The 19,399-nt window shown below is 47.0% G+C and overlaps 1 protein-coding gene across 1 annotated transcript in view; it reads right to left on the reverse strand.

Moving 5' to 3' along the window:
- LOC133346896 (FERM domain-containing protein 6-like) overlaps nucleotides 1–19,399 on the reverse strand; it is a 58,734-nt gene that overhangs the window by 23,000 nt on the left and 16,335 nt on the right. Inside the window, exon 3 of the mRNA XM_061558726.1 lies at nucleotides 7,070–7,192. Coding sequence (XP_061414710.1) covers nucleotides 7,070–7,192 — 123 coding nt within the window. The remainder of the gene's footprint in view (nucleotides 1–7,069; nucleotides 7,193–19,399) is intronic.

Raw genomic sequence — 19,399 nt, forward strand, 5'->3', positions numbered from 1 at the left:
TGCTTTGGTACATATGTCCAGTAATGGTCAGAGCAGGAGAGTGAAATAACCGAGACACGAAGAGGAGGATATCTGAGACAACATTGTGGTGCCCACCCACCCCCTTGTCTTATTACTTCTCAGTAAAGGTCACGGGCAGGTCAGTCGACCGAGGTGCAGGTGCCATCCATCTGTGTGGAAAGAACATCCATCCGAACTCCACAATGACCCATCCGTGGAATGTTGTTTCGCTGAAATGGATGGAACGCTCCTCTGCAGAAATTAAATTGTGAACGAGTTATTTTTCTGCCCCCCCCTCCTCCCCGTGTGGGTGAATTATGTGAATGTTTATTAAAAAAAAGTTTCTTGGTATGAATTGCGTTTCAATTGTTTGATGATGTAGTGGCTGTCTAAATGTGCAACTGCACAAATGCAATCCCCCTTGGCAATCGTTGTAGGATGCTTCCCAGAATGCAGTTTCACACCATGGGAAGTTTGATCGTTTAACTTCCAATGCATACGAGTTTGTGTATACTGTATAGATTTGACTTTTAAAGGGCTTACTCAAAAAACAGCATCTGCTAAAGAAAACAAACTTTCACATGTCGTTTCAAAACCTTTCAATTGTAACCATTTCCAGTTTTCACAATCTCAGATGACCAGTCGGTACTTCGGCCCCTCTAGCTGCTCTGAAAACGAGCCTCGACCCGAAACGTCAGTGTACTCTTTATATTTCTCTTATCAGGTAGCGTTAATGTGACAAGTTTCTGCTTGTGTACCAACAGAGCTAAGTGACAGCAACTGTAAAATAAAATAGTAATGGATAAACATTCCCTTCTTACAAACACTGTTTGCGAACTGCTGCAATCCCTTTGAAATCCCATTCGATGTGTCACAATCAAGTTCACCAAATCCCTGCACTCTCGCGTGCCTCCGCTGTCTTCTACGCGCTTGCGCCACCAAAGCGATCCCCCCTGAACATACAGTGCGGTCTCATAAGTGTGCATTTTGTGCGAAGACTTTTGTGGGGTAAGGCATTTAGAATATGCACAGCACAAGAGATATCACAACAGTGACCTGAAAACACAGCCAGCTGCCTGAAAGGAATCCACTGTCTGCAGCTCTTTGCCACACCTCTGCCTCGGCGAACTGCACTTCCAACACCTCACGCTATTATTTTGCTGGTTTTTTTATTTTTTCACATCGACGCCCGTTAAAAGGTCGTAACAAATGCCGTGTGAAAGGTAAATGTGTAAAAAGGTGCAGACCTGCAATTTCCAGCTCACACCACAGACTGTGGAAGGGCCTCCACCAGAGAGAGAGAGCGAGCTCTAGATGGCGCTTCGAGAGGATACTTTGTCCGACTCATTTCACACTAACCAAATGTCTGGGAAGAGGTGGGAGGACCCACACTTTACTCCACCGCACGCAAGCTGCTGGTGGACAAAAGCCTCCGGCGCTGGGAAATCGAATCAAACCAGTGGACTATCCTCCCTGAATATCCCTATACGCTTCATTAATGTCAGTACACGTCACGTAGATTGTGTAACACACTGGCGTTACATAACAGCCTGGGTTTTGGTGGAATTAATATTATTTTATAATCAGTTCGCAGAGTTTTGTTGGTGTAAGAATGTGTGCGATTTTAGGAATACGTTTGCTTGCTTGTACCACCGTGGTGGGTCAATCGCAGTTGTTTCAGACTTATTTTTGTGTTGGTTCGCCTAATCGAGTCTTTCGCCTCACCCCAACAGTCCCCTTGCCCTGATGGGAACTCAAAACCCACCCTTCCTTCTCCTGCGTGTGCCCTTTCTCCCAAATAACTCTTCTCCATCGCTGCGCGCGAGGGGGGGTCCTGACCGAGCTCGAGGCCCTTCTCCCCGTCCTCGTGGGGCTCAACGCGTCCCCTTTTAAGTTTGTGTCATACGAAGCACTCGTGGCACAAGATTGCCAGAGTGCCCCTTTATTTTAAAAGCATGCAGCTGCTCTCAAGGGGACCTTCTGCATGTCCATGTTTTTACTTTGAGATGAGGAGCCATGTAAATGTTCACGACGGTCCCCTTCCAGCACGTGACACCTGATCGCCCCGTGTGGCTGTAATATTGCAGCCATTGCAAGTGCACAAGGATGGGGTCCGGTCGTGCAAGCCGTTCGTGCACTGTGCTATGAATCCGGTGACCTCGGTTCGATTCCAGGCCATGGCTCACATCAGTGGCAAGTGGTATCTGCATCTGTCCGAGGTAAACCCTTCAACAACCCACACTGACCAGCGTAAAGTATGGTCACATAAGCCACATAACCCACATGGCCAATACAGAAAGCGGAGGTTTTCATCCAGCAGCGCACTGGGATGTTCATTATACACGATATAAGTTAAAGCTACTTTGCATGCTGCAAGTTCCCAAACGTGTGATACGTAATCACCGTGGTGCGTTACACTGTCAATAACTTGGAGGAGAAATGGTAAGAATTAGCTTGCAATGTTAAACATTTCACACCCTAGAATACATAGCATTCCACTGCCGGTGTGAACACCAGTTTGCGTAATGGATTTAATACAATGGCAGGAAGACACTTTGCTGGTCTAACATTTCACAGACCTTTGAAAATTCCACAATCAATTATAGAAACAAATTCCTGTCCATCACTCTGCACATGCCGAGGGCGTGGTGCCCGCGAGGCAACAGGAATGCCCGCCCTCAATCACACCACGGGTAAACAAGCACGTGATCATGCATACTCGTTCACACAAACACACACACAAAGACAAAGACCCTCCCTATAGCCTTAACAAACTGTTGGGGCTCGTGCTGATAGCACCCATGAAGGCCGGCACGGCACACGAGAGGGTGTGTGACCAGCAACCAAGCCCGGCCGCCTTTGTCTCCCCAGTGGCGATGTTTACACACTACAACAGGTACTCATTTGAGGCCGAGTCGACCTAGGGGGAGGCCCAGGACCCGTTCAGATTATCGTCACCGGTGTTGGGCCGTGAGCGGGAATCGACGAACCCGGGTCGCCAGGTCCACAGCGCTGCGCACTCCACGCACACACTTCCACAAAGGTGGAACGTTTTACAAAGCAATACACCAGGCAGGGAGTTTGTGTCAGGACATCACACCTGAGTCACTAAGTGAGCTCTATCCGCCTATAACTCACTGCAGCACCATCAGCACACAGACAATCATGAGAGATAACGATGACGTCAAGGGGGGCTGCGGTGATCTCGCTGGAAGAGAGCCATTGGGGGGGAAAGAGAAAAAAACTTCACCGCAAATATTGACCGTGGTGGGCTGTCGTGACGCATGAGCAGCAGTGTTCTCGAGGTCACAGCTCAATACGAGATCGGCGCTTATTAAATCAAATCAACAATAACAAAAAAAATTCTCTGAATTGTGCACGAGGCGGAATGCAGGACAACAACCATCTCGTTGTTGTCTTGTTGTTGTCGTCGTTGTTGCGGTTGTGTGGCCTCAGAAAGAAACAAAAAAACCAACATAAATAGTGGGCGGGAGACGTCGTGTTTAACCTTACACGCCACATGTCGCACGCATTAATCATCCGCTGTCACTGGGGAATGGCTAAGTGGGAAGTCCTATGTCGAAGCGCCGAGAAAACAGAGTTATCGGGCTTAAACAACGCTTGACAGATTGCGCACACAATGGGGGTTTTGCTCCCCCCCCCCCACCACCTCATCTATGAACGCATGGCGTCACCACGCGAATCTCAGCAGATGATAAGCACGGCCCGGCTGGGTTCCCACTGGGCCACCCTGATCCACCTCCCCCCCCATCCTGTCGCTCTCAGGTCCAACGTCCGTCCACACAATTCGCGCATACCCCGGGCACATTGACATTCTCCAGCGAATATTCTACCCTTGCGCATGATGGCAGCAATACGTTCAGCAGCTAGATGACAGCGTCACGTTCAGTGGCTAGATGACAGCGTCATGAGTCTTCTAGCCAATACCAGAGGGGCTTCACAGGAGAGTTTGTGCAGTTGTGCTATGTATGTTCATTGAAATTATTTCGCTAATCGGAGGTGCTCAACGTACCTCCCCCGTTGGCCCATAATACGGGTTGCGTGGACAGTCGCCCTCCTGTTGCTTTTCTCTTTAATATTGCAGATATGCGCAAGAGGCCTGTTGATGTTCTGATGCGACGGTTCCAACAGTGTATTCGAGGAACAATGTCAAAGCCAAGAGGTGCGATGTCTCGGACTCGAATTAGGTGTTGTTGCCTAGATGATGGTATTAGTTGTGTTTAAGATACTAACACGAAAATACATAACAGGTGGGCCGTGAGAAGGCTACGATCGCAACACAAACGCAGCGATGCAATGCGTCAGCGAGGCATTAATCCATAACTATGCTCGTGGAAATATATTTTTTTAAATGTCTAAAATACATTTGCATTTTACGTTACGTATATGCACACAATACACGTATGGAAAACAAATCAACCGTATGTTCACAAAAGTCGGATTACATGAAAACATGTACTCATCACTGTGTGCACAGTCAACGTAAAATAAAATAACTTTTCTCCATTTGTTTTTCTTATTGACCACGCAACAATGCGTTAAAACCAAACCTCAATCCGTATTTAACAAGTTTGAAAAAGGTTCGCCCCTCGACAGCAGCAGTATGCATCACACGTGCGAGGAAAGACTTTTTTTGTTTTGGCGGGGCACAGGTCAAAGCACGTCCCCTTTACCACTCCAGGAAAACTCTTACATCACAAGTACACTTTGAGTCATTAGAAACACATTCGTTAACCGGCCTGCAACGCAACGCTGTTGCTTGACGATATCACGGAGATGTGCGTATCACGCGCCTGCGTTAAGATTATTTTAGATTATTTTGCTGCTATAAATGTCCAAATGATGGGTCACTTTGTTGAGCTATCATCTGTTGCCAGATTGCTTCTGAAGAATAAGCTAATACCTCAGTGGGCTTTGCCTGGTAGGATGCTTTAATTGTGTCTGTATGTGTTTGGGTGATTTGTTTACCTGTATTGTACTTTGCACTGCTATCGTGTTTTTGTATTTTTGTTGTTGTAACCTTCTTACCCCGTGCCCCTACTGGACACCTGTGAAAAAGAGCTTTACAGCTCATTGGCATACTTACAAGCAAAGTCCATTGAGCTATTAACTTATTCTTCAGAAGCGACCTGACCACAGTTAAGAGTTCCAGATGGGTCACGATCTTAAAAAAGATTGAGCGTGATTTGACGTAGTTGTTCCAGACACCTACGTAGTCATCATATATGGCTCCGAGCAGCACTGTGCGTTGTGACCTTTGTCAATTCTTTATGAAATCCGACTGCGGAAACCCTAAATCGTACCTCCCACCCCCCTCCCCATAAAGTTCACCATGGGCCAAGATCCGGTCTTGACTCACACATTGCAGGTGGATGACCAATACATTCCTTGAGGCCAAAATAATGCGGATAGCAATGTTTGATCTTATCAGTGACTCGTTAAGTAATTTTTTTACAATACTACCCTAATAAACACGTGACACCAATGTGCATGGTACTCCGAAGAATGTCAAGTGATTCAGAACACATTCTATGGAAAGCACCGACCGTCAGATAGCACGGCTACCTCTTTAACCCTCACCACAAGCGTTGAGTGCGTATTTACACTCGCTTAGAGCAGACAGCGACGCCGAGATGTTACCACCGATTAAACTGTGATTTTACAGCCCTTTAACCGTGACTCTATAGTCCTCACGTGGAAACGTGTTCTTAATGTCCATAATTTTGCTTGCCAAGCAGCGTGGTGAAGTATGGTTAAGACGACCCAATGACCGACACGTCACATAGGATGATGGCCTTTGTCCAGCAGTGGACTGACACAAACGATAATTACATTGTTTACAATATATAATTTTCTAATTTTGCCATTGTTTATACCACGACTCCCCCTGCACGAGTATGTACGGCCACGACGAAAAGTTATCTTAAGTGAATAAATGAGGATTCCTTTATAACAGACGGCGCACACCCGTAAGTTACAAGCTGCTGTGGGTAACATCAACCTGCTGGCCTATGCTGCATGTTGACCCTGGCTCTGGAGGTCAGGGATCTGAACCCTGGCCATCCAGAAGCAGTCTCATCATCCCGAAAGATCCCAGCGGCGGGGCTTTAATCAGCTACACACACACAGCGTACTGCCCCCCCCTAACGAATGGTGCTATCGACCGATCCACAGCACGTGTCACAAACAACACACTTAAAGGTAAAACTTTACATCTAAAATAAAATCCGCGTTTTGAATGCTGCTTATGCTGCTGCTGCTGCTGTGCAAGTCTACTAGCCGTGACGAGCACGTGGAGTTCATACAAGTTGCAGCTAAACACACTGCGCATACAAATAATTGTGAAATTAAGTAGCCAACGTAGTTGCCCCCCCCCCCCCCATGAACAACCAGTACGTCGTAGACATTCTCATGAGAAAGACGCAGCAGTCGACGTCGAGCGACAACAAATGTTAAACCAGATTTAAACAAAGCACGGTTAAACCATTACTGGCCTCAAAACGATGTACTGCTGTAACTTACATTACTTTTGTCTTTAAATGAGAATGTCGCGTTCTGCGGTCTCGCTCTGCTGCATGCCACAAGTTCGACCAAAAGCGCTCGAGAAGAGACGCACGCAACCTCGCTGAGCACGCAAAGTCCAAGAATAGTCTCGGCGCTAATGCTCCACTCGCTTTAAGGCGACGTCAACTTACCCAACATAAATATGACAGATTCCTTCAAACACACTTTTCGGGTTTGTCCTGTGGCTCTTTGCTGCCGTTGACGGCGAGCAGCAGCAGCAGCAGTTGGCTGCTGCTGCTGCCTCCCCCTCCCCTTCTTGCTGCCACCCACCAACCCCACCCCTTTCGTCCCTCCTTCCCCGGCAGCTGAGTTTCAAAACAAGCCCCGCCAAGCTCCGAGCGAGGTCCCGGGCGGCCACGCGTGTCGATTCCGCGTTTCCCGCTTTTTTGCGCGTGTCCCCGTTCAAATCTCTCCTCTCCTGCGCTGCTCGATGGCTTTTTTTGTTTTGGCCGTCTTCACGACAAGCAACAAACAGCGACGATACCTTGGCATCAGACGATGCGGCGCCTCTCCGTGCGATCGACCAGACACGGACAGCGGAGAGAGCGAGAGCTGTGGACCCACCCCGCCTGCCTCCCTTCCTCCTCCTCCGCACCTCGCTCGGCTGCTGTAGCCGACGACGAAATTAAACCGGCGCAGAACAAAAGCCATGAAAGAATGCAGCAGAGTGTGACTCAGGGCTGGCTCCACCCACAAGGCTGACTACTCTCCACTCCTCTCCACATCCCTCCACCCCCACCCACCCACCCGGCATCCCTCCACCCCCACCCACCCACCCGGCATCCCTCCACCCCCACCCACCCACCCGGCATCCCTCCACCCGGCATCCACCCCCACCAACCCCACCCACCCACCCGGCATCTCTCCACCCCATCTCCATCCCTCTTCATCTCCCCCTAAAAAAAACCCCTCATCCGTGCTTAATTCTAGATTTGAAGCTTTCGTGACTGCAAGGATTCATACTCTTAGTTCTTTCGGTAAAGTCACGTAGGTAAAAAATGAAATTAAAATATAAAAAAAATAATAAAATCACGTGATTTTTTTCTTTTTTTATTAATTTTAATTTCAAAAATGAAATGAAAATCTAAAATGAAATTAAAATGACGTGATTTTATTATTTTATTTTTTTTATTAATTTTAATTTCATTTGTTTACCTACGTGACTTTACCGAAAGAACTAAGAGTACTCATCCGTGCTTCCCCCGGCCCGAACGCAAACCCAAACAAACGCCTCTCCCTCAAAATCTACCACAACGCCCCCAAACAGACTTTTCAATCAACATCCTTCCTTCCTTCCCTTGCCGAACGCTGTGTGTGTGTCTCTCTCTCTCTCCCTCGTGTCCATTAACCAGCCAGCATTTACGAAGTGATTAATATCATTTCCTCAAGAGGCACAAAGCCTCTGTGACCACAACCTGGAAACTGATACATATGGGAGAGAGAGAGAGAAAAAAACATACACAAAGGCGTGTTGTTTAGCAATGAATAACATCGGCGATGGAATTAACAGAAAATAACTCAAATGTGACCAATTCTGCCACTCCAATAAATCTAAATTTAACCAGAATTTACACAAATAGGAGGCACTACACAAAACCTAAAGAAAACTAAACAAGGGGAAAAAAACAACAAAATTCCTGAGACACTTAAGAATACTGGGCTTCAACTGAAGTATTTTAAAAACACTTTTCATAATGTCAAGTGGCTTGAGAAGTGCTTTATGGGATGGTCTACGGGAACATATGCCACTGAAGGGCCTATTAGAGGGCATCTAACCCGAACTCATTGCGAATGTTAAGATGACAGTATGGGGGCCGAGAAGTAAAGTTTTGTGCTTAAAAATAACATTCAAAACCATTTCTCAATGTCCCCCCCCAAAAAATAAAACTCCACAAAGACAGCTACCCAAAATGAATGGAGGCAAAATGCGCTCAAAGTATTTATCTAAAAAAAAATCTATAATAAATATTTAAAAGCCTGGATCGGGTCTGTATTTTGTTTTCCATACAGTAGCCGGCGTGAGGGGGGGGGGTGGTAGCTTATCACGATATGCTAATGAAACGTGGACGTGCAAAAATGCAAGCTGGGGGGGGACACGTAGCAGCAGCGCCCGTGCGTTGCCGTTTTGTCAAAAGCCCCGACCGGTTGCGGGTTGACACCCCCAGCTGCCCCGGGACAAAGGGACCCGCAGCGGCGCCCTAGCGCAGACACAGTCGCGCGTTGTTCACGCGCGCAACGTCGTGACGGCGCGCGCACGACAATGACTCTGCTCGTGTACAACGTGGATCACAATGCGTGCTGTACGCTCGCTCAGAGGGGGGGGGTGGGGAGGTAAAGGCGCAACCCTGCAAGTGTCTCGCTCACGCCAACTGCTGGCGGAAGGGCATCCGCTCGCGGCGGCTGTAGAGAGCCACTATCGATGGTATTTTGTCCTCTTCCACCCTGGATTAGCCATGTTTGTTTTTTGTGGTACAGAGTTAGTCTGATGATTTTAATCTACATTGTCTTATGGTTGTTATTGTTTGACTTGCATCCCACTGGGATTTTTTGCACACAGCGTTGAAATACGGTGGGTTTTTTTCTGGAAGACTTTGCTGTTTTCAGGATTTTGCTGTAGTCACTTTAAGATGTTTCTTGTTCATGTTTTGTTGCGGTTGCACCCGATTGAAGAGCTGCATGGCTCACAGGGTTATACCTAATAAATGAACCTGAAAACTGAAACTGACCACACACCTTGCAAGAGGAGCGAGTTGACTCTTACTTAACCCCAACTACGTGCAACCTGCCGGTCGACGAGCCGCCATGTACCTGTTTATGCTGATCGGTGGACATGGGGGGGGCGTTAAGAACGCGACCATTCCTTCAGACATAACGGAAGCGTCGACCTCTGGATTGTAACTCGAATGTTGCTAACCATCATACCGCGGCTGAATCTCTGGAGGTGAGGAGCAGCGTGAACTCACGACGTTAAAATCCCATCCACCTGGGTTCAATTCCTTGCTATGGCGCAGTAGTCAGCACTTGGCCGTTGTAGCTGGTCGCCTGTACAAACTTTCGGGCGGATCTTCATAAAATGAGTACAGGGTGCAAAGTATGAGCACAAGACCAAGGCATACATCTCCCACGGCATAGCCATGATGTAATGATTTACTCAGCCAGCCCTTCACCCCCTCCTCCAGCAATTGTATTAATTGTCACGATTCATAGTTGCAATAGGATGCAAGAAAACAGTACGTTATTTTTCGTGAACTTTTTATCTTCTCATTTGTACGGCTTGATTTAAACCATATTGTTCACTAGCGCGTATCAATTCCATATAAGTTGCATTAACCATAAATGATCAATTATTTCCCTACAATGTGATGCGGGTTATCGCGAGTGTACCCATCGATATAATCGCTGATTCGATGGATCGTTCCATAATTCGATGTATTGATATGTGCCTACCACTGCATCACCACCCCCATTGTGCACTGTGCCAGACTGATATGCGCTCACCAATAGCACTGGGAGATGGAGTGGTGGCGCAGCTGTTGTCTTGCTGCACCACGAACCCAACAACCTCAATTCAATTCCCAGCCACGGCTAATATCAGTAGTGATTGATATGTGAACCGGTCCTGATCCTCCACCCCTCATTTTTTTTACCAGCCTGCATTGACCAGCATGGTGAAGTATGGTCTAAAACAAAACCACATGACTGACATGGAATGGGGAGGCCTTCAACCAGCAGGGGACTGACGAAGAGTATTACAAGAGTCTTTCCTGTTCTAGGAGGGATTTTTGCAAGCTTGTCCAATGTATGTGCACGCATGCACCGCGGTGCTAATTAGTTTCTGCACCATAAATCGTGGCGTTTGCACAAATAGCTCATCAAAATACAGACAGCTTCATAACTGAACAGCCAACGCGGTGGTGTATGTTTTTTGAAACCCAACATTATAAAACGCAAAATCAACAAGCAAGAAAATACTTCACCCTACAAATAACTTGTGCTGTGAAAATATGAACTGCAGTCTGTTTTCCTGTAATGTGAAACACACCCCGTTATGAAAAAATCTCGTTATTATTAATCATATATAGTGTGGGGTAAAGCACAGTCTGCGATAACACGAGAGATGCGTACGCAGGCTGAACAAAGACTGAGGCGCGTGGGTAGCATCGAGAAGCATCCAGCAGCATCCCAATGCCTTGTGCGATGCTACCCCGAGGCATCCATACAACCGCGTATTCCTACTCGCGCGACGCAGTCCCATTAACTAGATCGCGTTATATCCAATTCACGTCATGAAAACACCACGCGGCGTTATAGGAGACGGGACTGCATTTTAATATCAGGGAGCGAAAGCTGCCAAATTCTTTTTTTTGCACAGATGGGCCTGATTCAATATTCATGGGACTGCAGGGAGGACATGCGGTGGATGTGAATGTAAACTCGCGGAATGCATGACAAAATTGATGTATGTGACCTTACCAGACACAGCATATCCTGGGAATTCTCTTTTTTGGGCCCAGCCAATGCATTTGTACTTTCCCTGCTACGATTAAGGACAGCTTGAGGTTTCCAGTGTGCATAGGGACCAGAGATTGCACTCATTAAAAATGTGGCCGATTAGCACCCGGAAGGCCAACCATTTAATCATGACACGTGTTTATCCTTTAAAGGTCCTCTACTGAGAACCTAGAATGACTCGTCTCATTTTCGGTTAGCTTTGTTAATATTTAGCAATTTACTTCCCGTTGTGTTTCTCATTATTTTTCTAACCCTCAAATGACACCTATTATAAGGCTTGTTTACGAGTTTATTGTTAGCCTAGAAGCACAGTAGATCGAAATGTAACTCCTTGAAAATCGTACATTTGATACATCCCGTATTTAGAATTGTAAACAGTTAAGTGGTATAATTATTTGAAGGAATTCGTTTGAGAAGACCATTGGATATGTGGAAGCCATTAATCACAATCAACAGGGTATGTATGCACAGCATTTATGTCTAAGTGTGTAAAAGCACGTGAAGATCAAATGCCTTTTATCTGAATGGATGCTGTTGTAAGCCCAGCAGGTAATGACACAAGTGTGAACTTTAAATTACCAAAGAATACATTCCGGAGGTAAAACACACGGTTCACACCCCCTTGAGAAACAGTGGGTGTAGTAGGGAACGCCGCTCCCTGGAAGAGCTACTCTGCATCTTAAGCAGTGGGTAGGAATGGCTCGCGTAAGGAATGTGTCGCACAGGAAAAAAACCTGGGTGAGATATTTCCTTTTCAAAGATTTCACAGGTTGAACATTCAACAAGCCCTAACTTTTGCCATCAAATGCTTTTGCTGTTACCCCCCCCCCCTTCCTACACCCAACATATTGCATTTTAAATAACTCAGCCTGTGGTAAACATTAACATTCCATGACTCTAGTATGGTGCGCAAAAGAGATTTCAGACTTTAACTTGTTAAATCTAGAGCAGCTGCTCCGTGCGTATCAGGTAACAGCTTGAGCAGGATACTCCTTCATCAAATGCCGACGGACGGGACGGACACTGTTTTAATAGACAATATTTCACTAAATTATTTGTTCAGTGTAAAACCTGTAAAGTGCCGTGTCAAACTAAGGCCGTGTGAAACATTTGCAGGTACTATATAACAATAGCATCACTTTGTCCTCACTGCCACTTGATGGCATTTCCATTTACAGATTATTATTTTTTAATGTCAGTGTTTTTTGACTGGCAGTCCTCGTCATGGTCACACACATATAACAAATTACAAAGTACTTCATATGGTGATTATATATATCTTTTAAATCTAAACACAGCTTTTTTATATGTGTGTGTGACAAACGTTTACTACATTTCTCAGAGCAGGCATGTACAATGTGCTGCCCCACCATTCATTTCGAGACTAGGAAGCCACTGGAGCCGAGCACTCTTCAATCTAGTTTGAAGACTCATTTCCTTTGAGCTGCTTTTTGTGTTTAGTTTGTTGTTCTTCCCCCGCACCTCCGATGAGCACGGGTGGGCTACGTACGGTGCGAAAGAAGTTCAACATACATACGTACATCCCTTCTTCCACCAGCTGCCTAGCAGCCCAGGCCCAGGCGACAGGGCGACCAGCCATGGTGTCCGCTGGGGCTGTGTTGCTTGAACCTGTGGGAGCGGATTCAGATGAGCCACGTAAACCAGCAGCAGCCCTTCCCACGGCAGCTGCCACACAGTGGGGGGGAGGATGGGGGGGGGGCAGCTCCTGGCATTCACATTTGGACACCCGTGACCCTCTTTCCCACAGGACCTTGGCGACAGCCACCGTTTGACTCCCAGCACGAAATATCACGCAACACTCGTGTGAAGAAGAAGACGAAGGAATCACGTCCAAAGCCACCGATGCCAAATATGTACGATATGCGCGAGTCGGTGTGTGCGTGTGTGATATGCACACACACGCACGTGCACGCGCGTACATATGAGCAACACGCTCTGGAGTCCGTCCGACCGATCTCAGATGCTAAGCAGGTTTTGATGCCTGCAAAGAGCTTGGATGGGCGACCCATAATAAGTAAAACAGGTGCTGGAGGCTGCTGCAGGGCTGCATTGTCAACAGAAGGCGGTGCAGACATGTATGATGTTGTAGCGTACTCTGCTCCGACATCTATTGCTCCATACCTTCAGCAACCACAAATGGTCAGAGTGGTGGAGTATGATCAAACTATGTTCGCATGTTGAACTGATGGTAATGTAGGAAATAAAAGTATAACCCAGAAAAAATACTAAGGAGAAAGATCATGGGTTTTTTAATATGCAGGTGAATCACGACTCTAAATCTTGATGATTCATCCAATCACGGAGATGTGGGAGGCCGATTTATTACACGCCTAATACACACAGTGCCATACATTCCTTGCATACTTTCCACATTGCTTCAAGCAATAGTGGTAAAAAAATAATTGCATATAATGCAAGACTGTGCCGTGACCATCCGTCCGTTATTTGTCACATCATATTCACACTTCATTTCGGGTTGTCACCTGTCCTGGTTTTCTCAGGATCATGCTCTCCTTGAGGCAGCTGTCCAGGGGAATCTGTCACTCTTCCCAGGCCATTAAACTTGCCAGGTTGTGTTTGGCAGTTGTGCAATAATAGGCCTCGAGAGAGAGAGTGCACATCGTACACGGAGTCTCTCCATCTTATTCCAGCACGACGAGGTGTTGCGCTTTCCACGAAAGTTCTCTTGTAACTCAGATGGCAACCGTGGTGTCAGTAGCGAACTCCACGACTGCTCCTTGTGCATTTCATGACCTACTTTAATGGGCCCTTTTTAATAAGTTAATAATAAACTATAAACGTCATTTTACCCAGGAAAGCCTCGCTGAGTCTCATGACTTCTTTTTTTAGTAGGGTCCAGGAGGGAGCAATTATTGCTTACGTAGATTACAATTAAGTAGCTTGTGGGTAGCATTTTTTATTTGGGCAATACATCATTCATGGTCCGATATAGAAAACTATAAACAGTCACCCAATGTTCAGACAGTTACACGTGGTTCATTTTCCACCTTTATCTGCCAAAAGGGCGATAAAAGCGTAAAGCCTGCAATTGCATTCTGTTTCAGATTGAGTAAATCCCTGCGTTCGAGTTTCACAACGGAACCAATGGATTTAAGCCTCTGTAATATCACACCGCTTGCTGTACGATGCTGACTTAAGGGGTATCACAATTTCCCTTTGCTCTGGCACCCTGTACACGTACAGTACCTTTGGTTCATTCCACGATTTCGGATGTACATTAGAGACACTATAAACATGTGGGTTTGATGTGAGTTATGAAGTGGCTTTTCACATGTGCATGACAGAGTCAGAATGGGAACCAATTCGATTTGGACTTCAGATGGAAATGATTTTTATTATTTTATTTTTATTAATTTTAATTTCATTTTTTACCTACGTGACTTTACCGAAAAAACTAATAGTATGAATCCTTGCAGTCACGAAAGCTTCAAATCTAGAATGGAAATTATTTGTTCAACTTTCCGAGTGAGGGGGAAACGTTCGTAGAAGACTGCCGTGTCGGTCTTCCTCGGACCAACTAACTTTTCATCCATGCTGGCGATGGTGCTTTCAGCTTCGACTTAATCCTAAAATAAGCCATGTTCTCTAAAATTAGAGATGATTACCTTCAACGTGACACCACGAGGTTGCCTAACTTGTGGAACTGCCTATTTTTGCCAATTTGGATGTCAAAAGCACACGGGCTTATCCGTTTCTCGAAATATATCGTACTTTACATACATTAAAATATAAACAAGAGAATCGCTGCACTTGGGTGGAGCGGTGGTGCAGTGGTTAGCGTATTGCGCTACTAAACATGGCGACCTGAGTTTGATTCCCTGTCACAGATAACAACATCAACGTATGCTGCTGGCCAGCTTGGTTGAGGATGGACAAACAAATCCCCACGACCGACACAGCATGGAGAGGTCTTCATCTAGCAGTGGATTGACAAATGGCGATACATTGTTAACTTTACTCACTGCACATAGCCTGCTTTAATATAAGCCTCACGCTATAAGTTAGCGTGACGAATTACTTAAGTATTCTCGTCATCAAAACGTTGAATGTCTTGTCTGGTACTTTGTCTATTTGGTGCGATGTCCATGTGCTGAGTTATCACAGATTATTGTGAACCATGATGCTCTATGTGAAACAAAATGATTAGGAGGAGGAGAAGGGAGGAGGAGGGAAGAGGATCGTGATGTTGGCTGTGTGGATAAACATTCTGTTCAATGCCCCAGCATGATGCTAATGAGCAAAGCGATGTAGCAGAATCGACACAATCTTCTCCTTTGAGATGCGAACCCATTTGCCAGGTCTACTTTTGGGGGGCAATAAAGTTGCCATGGCAACCCTTTCAAAAATAACAAGAGATGGTAACTCGGGTGTTTATAGCTTAGGTCACAGCACACATCAAAATGGTCTCTTCTCAAAATGATCCTCCATCAACGTTAATGAATGAGTTACCTTTGTCTATCGGCCCTGGATGCATCCCCTAAACCCAGAGGGGTAACACATTCCTGACTCTGATCTGTTAGTCTTTGGAGATTACTGACCTTAAAGGAATTTTAAAACGCCTTCATTTGGAAATCGACTCCTGGGTTTTTAATGCACCGTAAGGATTTAAATACGCTTTGTTGGACCCCACGAGTCTGAGGATTTCTATTTAACTCTGAGAATGCAGAACCACAAACATGCATTACGTAGGAGGCTGACGATTTATTCACACATGCTGGCGTGTAAATGCAGTCGTAAGAAACTTCTTCCATTGTTTTGATGGTTGAAGTTTAATGAGTGGACAGGGAGCCGATGGCACAATGTTGTGGGCTTTCCTAGATTTGTTCAATCTTCTTGCACTTTGCACTCCCATCGTGTTGTTGTATTGTGTTCGTTGATGTAACGTTCTGATCTGCCCCGGCTGAACATCTGTAAAAAAAAAGAGCTATATACATATAGCTCATCGGATTCCTCCTGCAGTATAAATACATATTCCGATTCTGATTGATGTACCGTGGGGCGAGCGACACACGGGTGAGTGAGGTACGGGACACGTGAGATGAGACGGGATGAGTGAGATACGGGGCAAACCGAATTAGACACACGGGCGAAGGGAATGAGCAAGACACAGGAGACATGGACCGAGCAAGACGTGCAGCGCTGTGAGACACCACGTGTCTGACCGACGACTGAGAGAGAGAGAGGGCATTGGGCCGGGGGGAGACGACGGTGATGGGGTGAACAGGATTCCCAAGGCGTGAAGTATACACGAGACAAGTTGAGTGAGATACGTGTTAAATGAGGCAAGCGAGGCAAGGGGCTGCCTGAGTATGTGGCGACCACTATCAGAGAGGGATGTATGTACGTACTGTATCTTGAACTTCTTGCACTGAAAAGCCAGCTCAGATCACGCCGACCAGTTGCGATCTCATTCATCCCCACCTCCGCTCACGGCGGAGATACGCTCCTCAACCTCCACAAATCCCCTGACCTTTCCTGACTTCGCCTTGTGCCTCGCTTGCCTCATCCTGCACTCACCAAGGAGCATTAACCATAACGTCAGTCATCCTCGCAGCGGCTTTTGGATGGCCATCGAAAAAAGACGGCCCCTGCATCGTGTGCTTTCAGATGCGGCCGTCTGGAATCCTCTTCCTTCCGATATTAGGAAGCCACTGGAGCTACGCACTTTCAACCAGCTAGATCGGAAACTCATTTATTTAGAACTGCTCTCTGTATTTGGTTTGTTGTCTCTCCACCGCACCACTGATTAACATGGTTGGCTACGCACGGTGTGAAAGAAGTTCAACATGCATATGTACATGCATACAAGAGAGAAAATATTTTTTGGGTAAAAAAAAAAGGAATTGACAGAGGGGAGGGGGGGGGGGGTAATGCAATTTACACGATTAGCAACCGTGCTTTATCAGTGCCCCTTATCACCGGTCTCAAACTATGTTGAACTTCGTTCGTAATCAGACACACGTTTGAAGTGTATGAGGACTTACGACTGCATATCTAGACGCCCTAGAGTACATTTATTTTGCAGAGATGCAGTCGGTCATCGGCGGAAGCAGAGAAAGGTCTTGAGCCTGGACTTGAACGCGAGGAAGTCGACGGATGGCTGAGGGAAGGAAGCTTCGGACCACGGGGGCAGCGGAGGAGAACGAAGTGACTTCCCACTTCGGGAAGATTCGTGGCCGGCATCGATAGACAGCTTGGAATTATTGGAGTGCGCGAAAGTGCACAGAGGGGAGTAGAGTGGCATGAGAGTGGGAGCTGGAGGATAAATGTGACGGTTCAAAAACAACCCAACACCGTTGACCGCCAACGCATCCAGCAGCCGCATTTGTCACCTGCTCTGACCCGCAAAATGCTGCAGCTCGGAATCTCGGAATTTCTGAATTTTCGTTCTTGACCTGCAACCTCCACCCCCCACCACCAGTGCCGGATTAAGCTAGTGCGGGGCCTGTTGCATATGTTATAAAGGGGCCCCAAATAAAAAAAAATTATATTAAAACACACATTTTTTACTTGCATAGTAAAGTAATTGTATTTTTTCATTTGCTATACAGCCAGATACTAGACAAATCTCTAACCTTACACACCCAGTCGTTCATAAAAGTTGACGGCAGTATAGTACTATGGTAATAGAGCAAGTGCAGAATCACTGAACCGGAATTGATAGCTTCAAATAATTGAGCGCGAGGCCCTTGAAAGTGCGGGGCCCGTAGCTACTACATGTGTAGCTACTTTTGCTACGAGGATAATCTGGCACGGCCTCCCAGCACCCACGTCGCGAGAACGGATTTCGCTTGGGCGAGGTCACCATCGCGCGCGATGTACGCGCAAGTCTACGGCATCTCGACCTTCGCTGGACGATTGCATTGGCACAACGGTAACGGGATGTCAAAGCTGTCGACCCATACGGTTTACCCAGTATTCTTGTACAGGAAAGTGAAGTTTTCAGGTCCATACGGCGTACAGCTGTTTCAACACCGGCAACACATTTTTGTTTGTCTGTTTGTTTGTGTTTCTGCCTTGCGATGGGACTTTGTAGGATGAACGTTGAGATTTATAAGGGCACGGGGTGACCAATAAAATCTGAATTGATCTGTAATAAGGTAGGCACTGATAAGAGGTTGACAGGTATTGGGATGTATCGTCCTCGTTAAACACAAAACGACAGCAACAACAACGAAGTAACAATCGAGTAAGAAGAATGACAATGACCACTTTGCTTGCCAAAAAAAAATCCATTATAATTCCAGCAACATACAATCGTGCGACACAAAAAAATGTCACAGCAACAAGACGAGGTCACTCATTAGCGAAGCCGGCTGGCCAACAGTGACCTTCACTCGCTATATTTATTACAAAAACAAATGTCCTTGTTTATTGTGCGACTTCAAAGGGGTGCCATCAAAGCGGGGCGTGGTACTCTGAAGGCTCGGCCGAGGGGCAAGGCGCTAGGGTTGACGAGGTAGACGGACGCTGCCCCGTGCCGTGCCATCGCTGGCACCGTGGTCCCGGGAAGATAACGCGGTCGCAGCCTCCGTGCGAGCCGCGCGACTCTCGCCAAAGAGCCCCCGGGTCACCACGCAAGCGGCGGTGTTGTCCGAGGACGGAAGGGTGGTCTCGCTCAACACATTTGCCAGTTGAGGTCACCGTTGTTGTTGTTGTTTCGGGAATGCTTGCGCACGTGCGTGTGTGTGTGTATGTGCGTAAGTTGGCACAGTCGAGGGCAGAAGGTGGTGCTTCGGCCAGTGATCTCAGTCAGTCGACCCATGGCACCTGCTGGGTCTGTCTCGTGACCTCCTGCCAGCGGGCGTTCAACACTTCACGTGGCCTCAACGTGCACCTAGCCTGGTACAAGCGCTGTGGTGACGTCACCGCCACTTCGTGGCGAATGGCTGTTGTTGTTGTATGTGTGCGTTTAGTGCGCTGCGCTACGAACCCGGAGACCCGAGCTCGAATCCCGCTCACGACCAATAACAGTGTCAACTATTTGAACCAGACCTGGGTCTCCCCTAGGTCGACTCAGCGTCAAATGAGAACCTGGTGCGGTGTGTAAACATCGCCACTGGGAAGACAAAAGTCGACCGGCCGTGGCGTTGGTCCGCCACACCCTCGTGTGCCGTGCCGGCCTTCATAGGCGCTACTCGCTAACAGCACTTGCCCCAACAGTCTGCTAAGGCTATACGGGGGATCTTTGTCTTTGTGGCCTCCTGTCAGCAGCGAGAGCCTTTGACACCTCATCTGGCCGCAAGGCGCAACCCAGCCT

The sequence above is a fragment of the Lethenteron reissneri genome, chromosome 25, assembly GCF_015708825.2.
Source record: "Lethenteron reissneri isolate LAM-NWPU_2019-01 chromosome 25, ASM1570882v1, whole genome shotgun sequence".
Taxonomy (NCBI): domain Eukaryota; kingdom Metazoa; phylum Chordata; class Hyperoartia; order Petromyzontiformes; family Petromyzontidae; genus Lethenteron; species Lethenteron reissneri.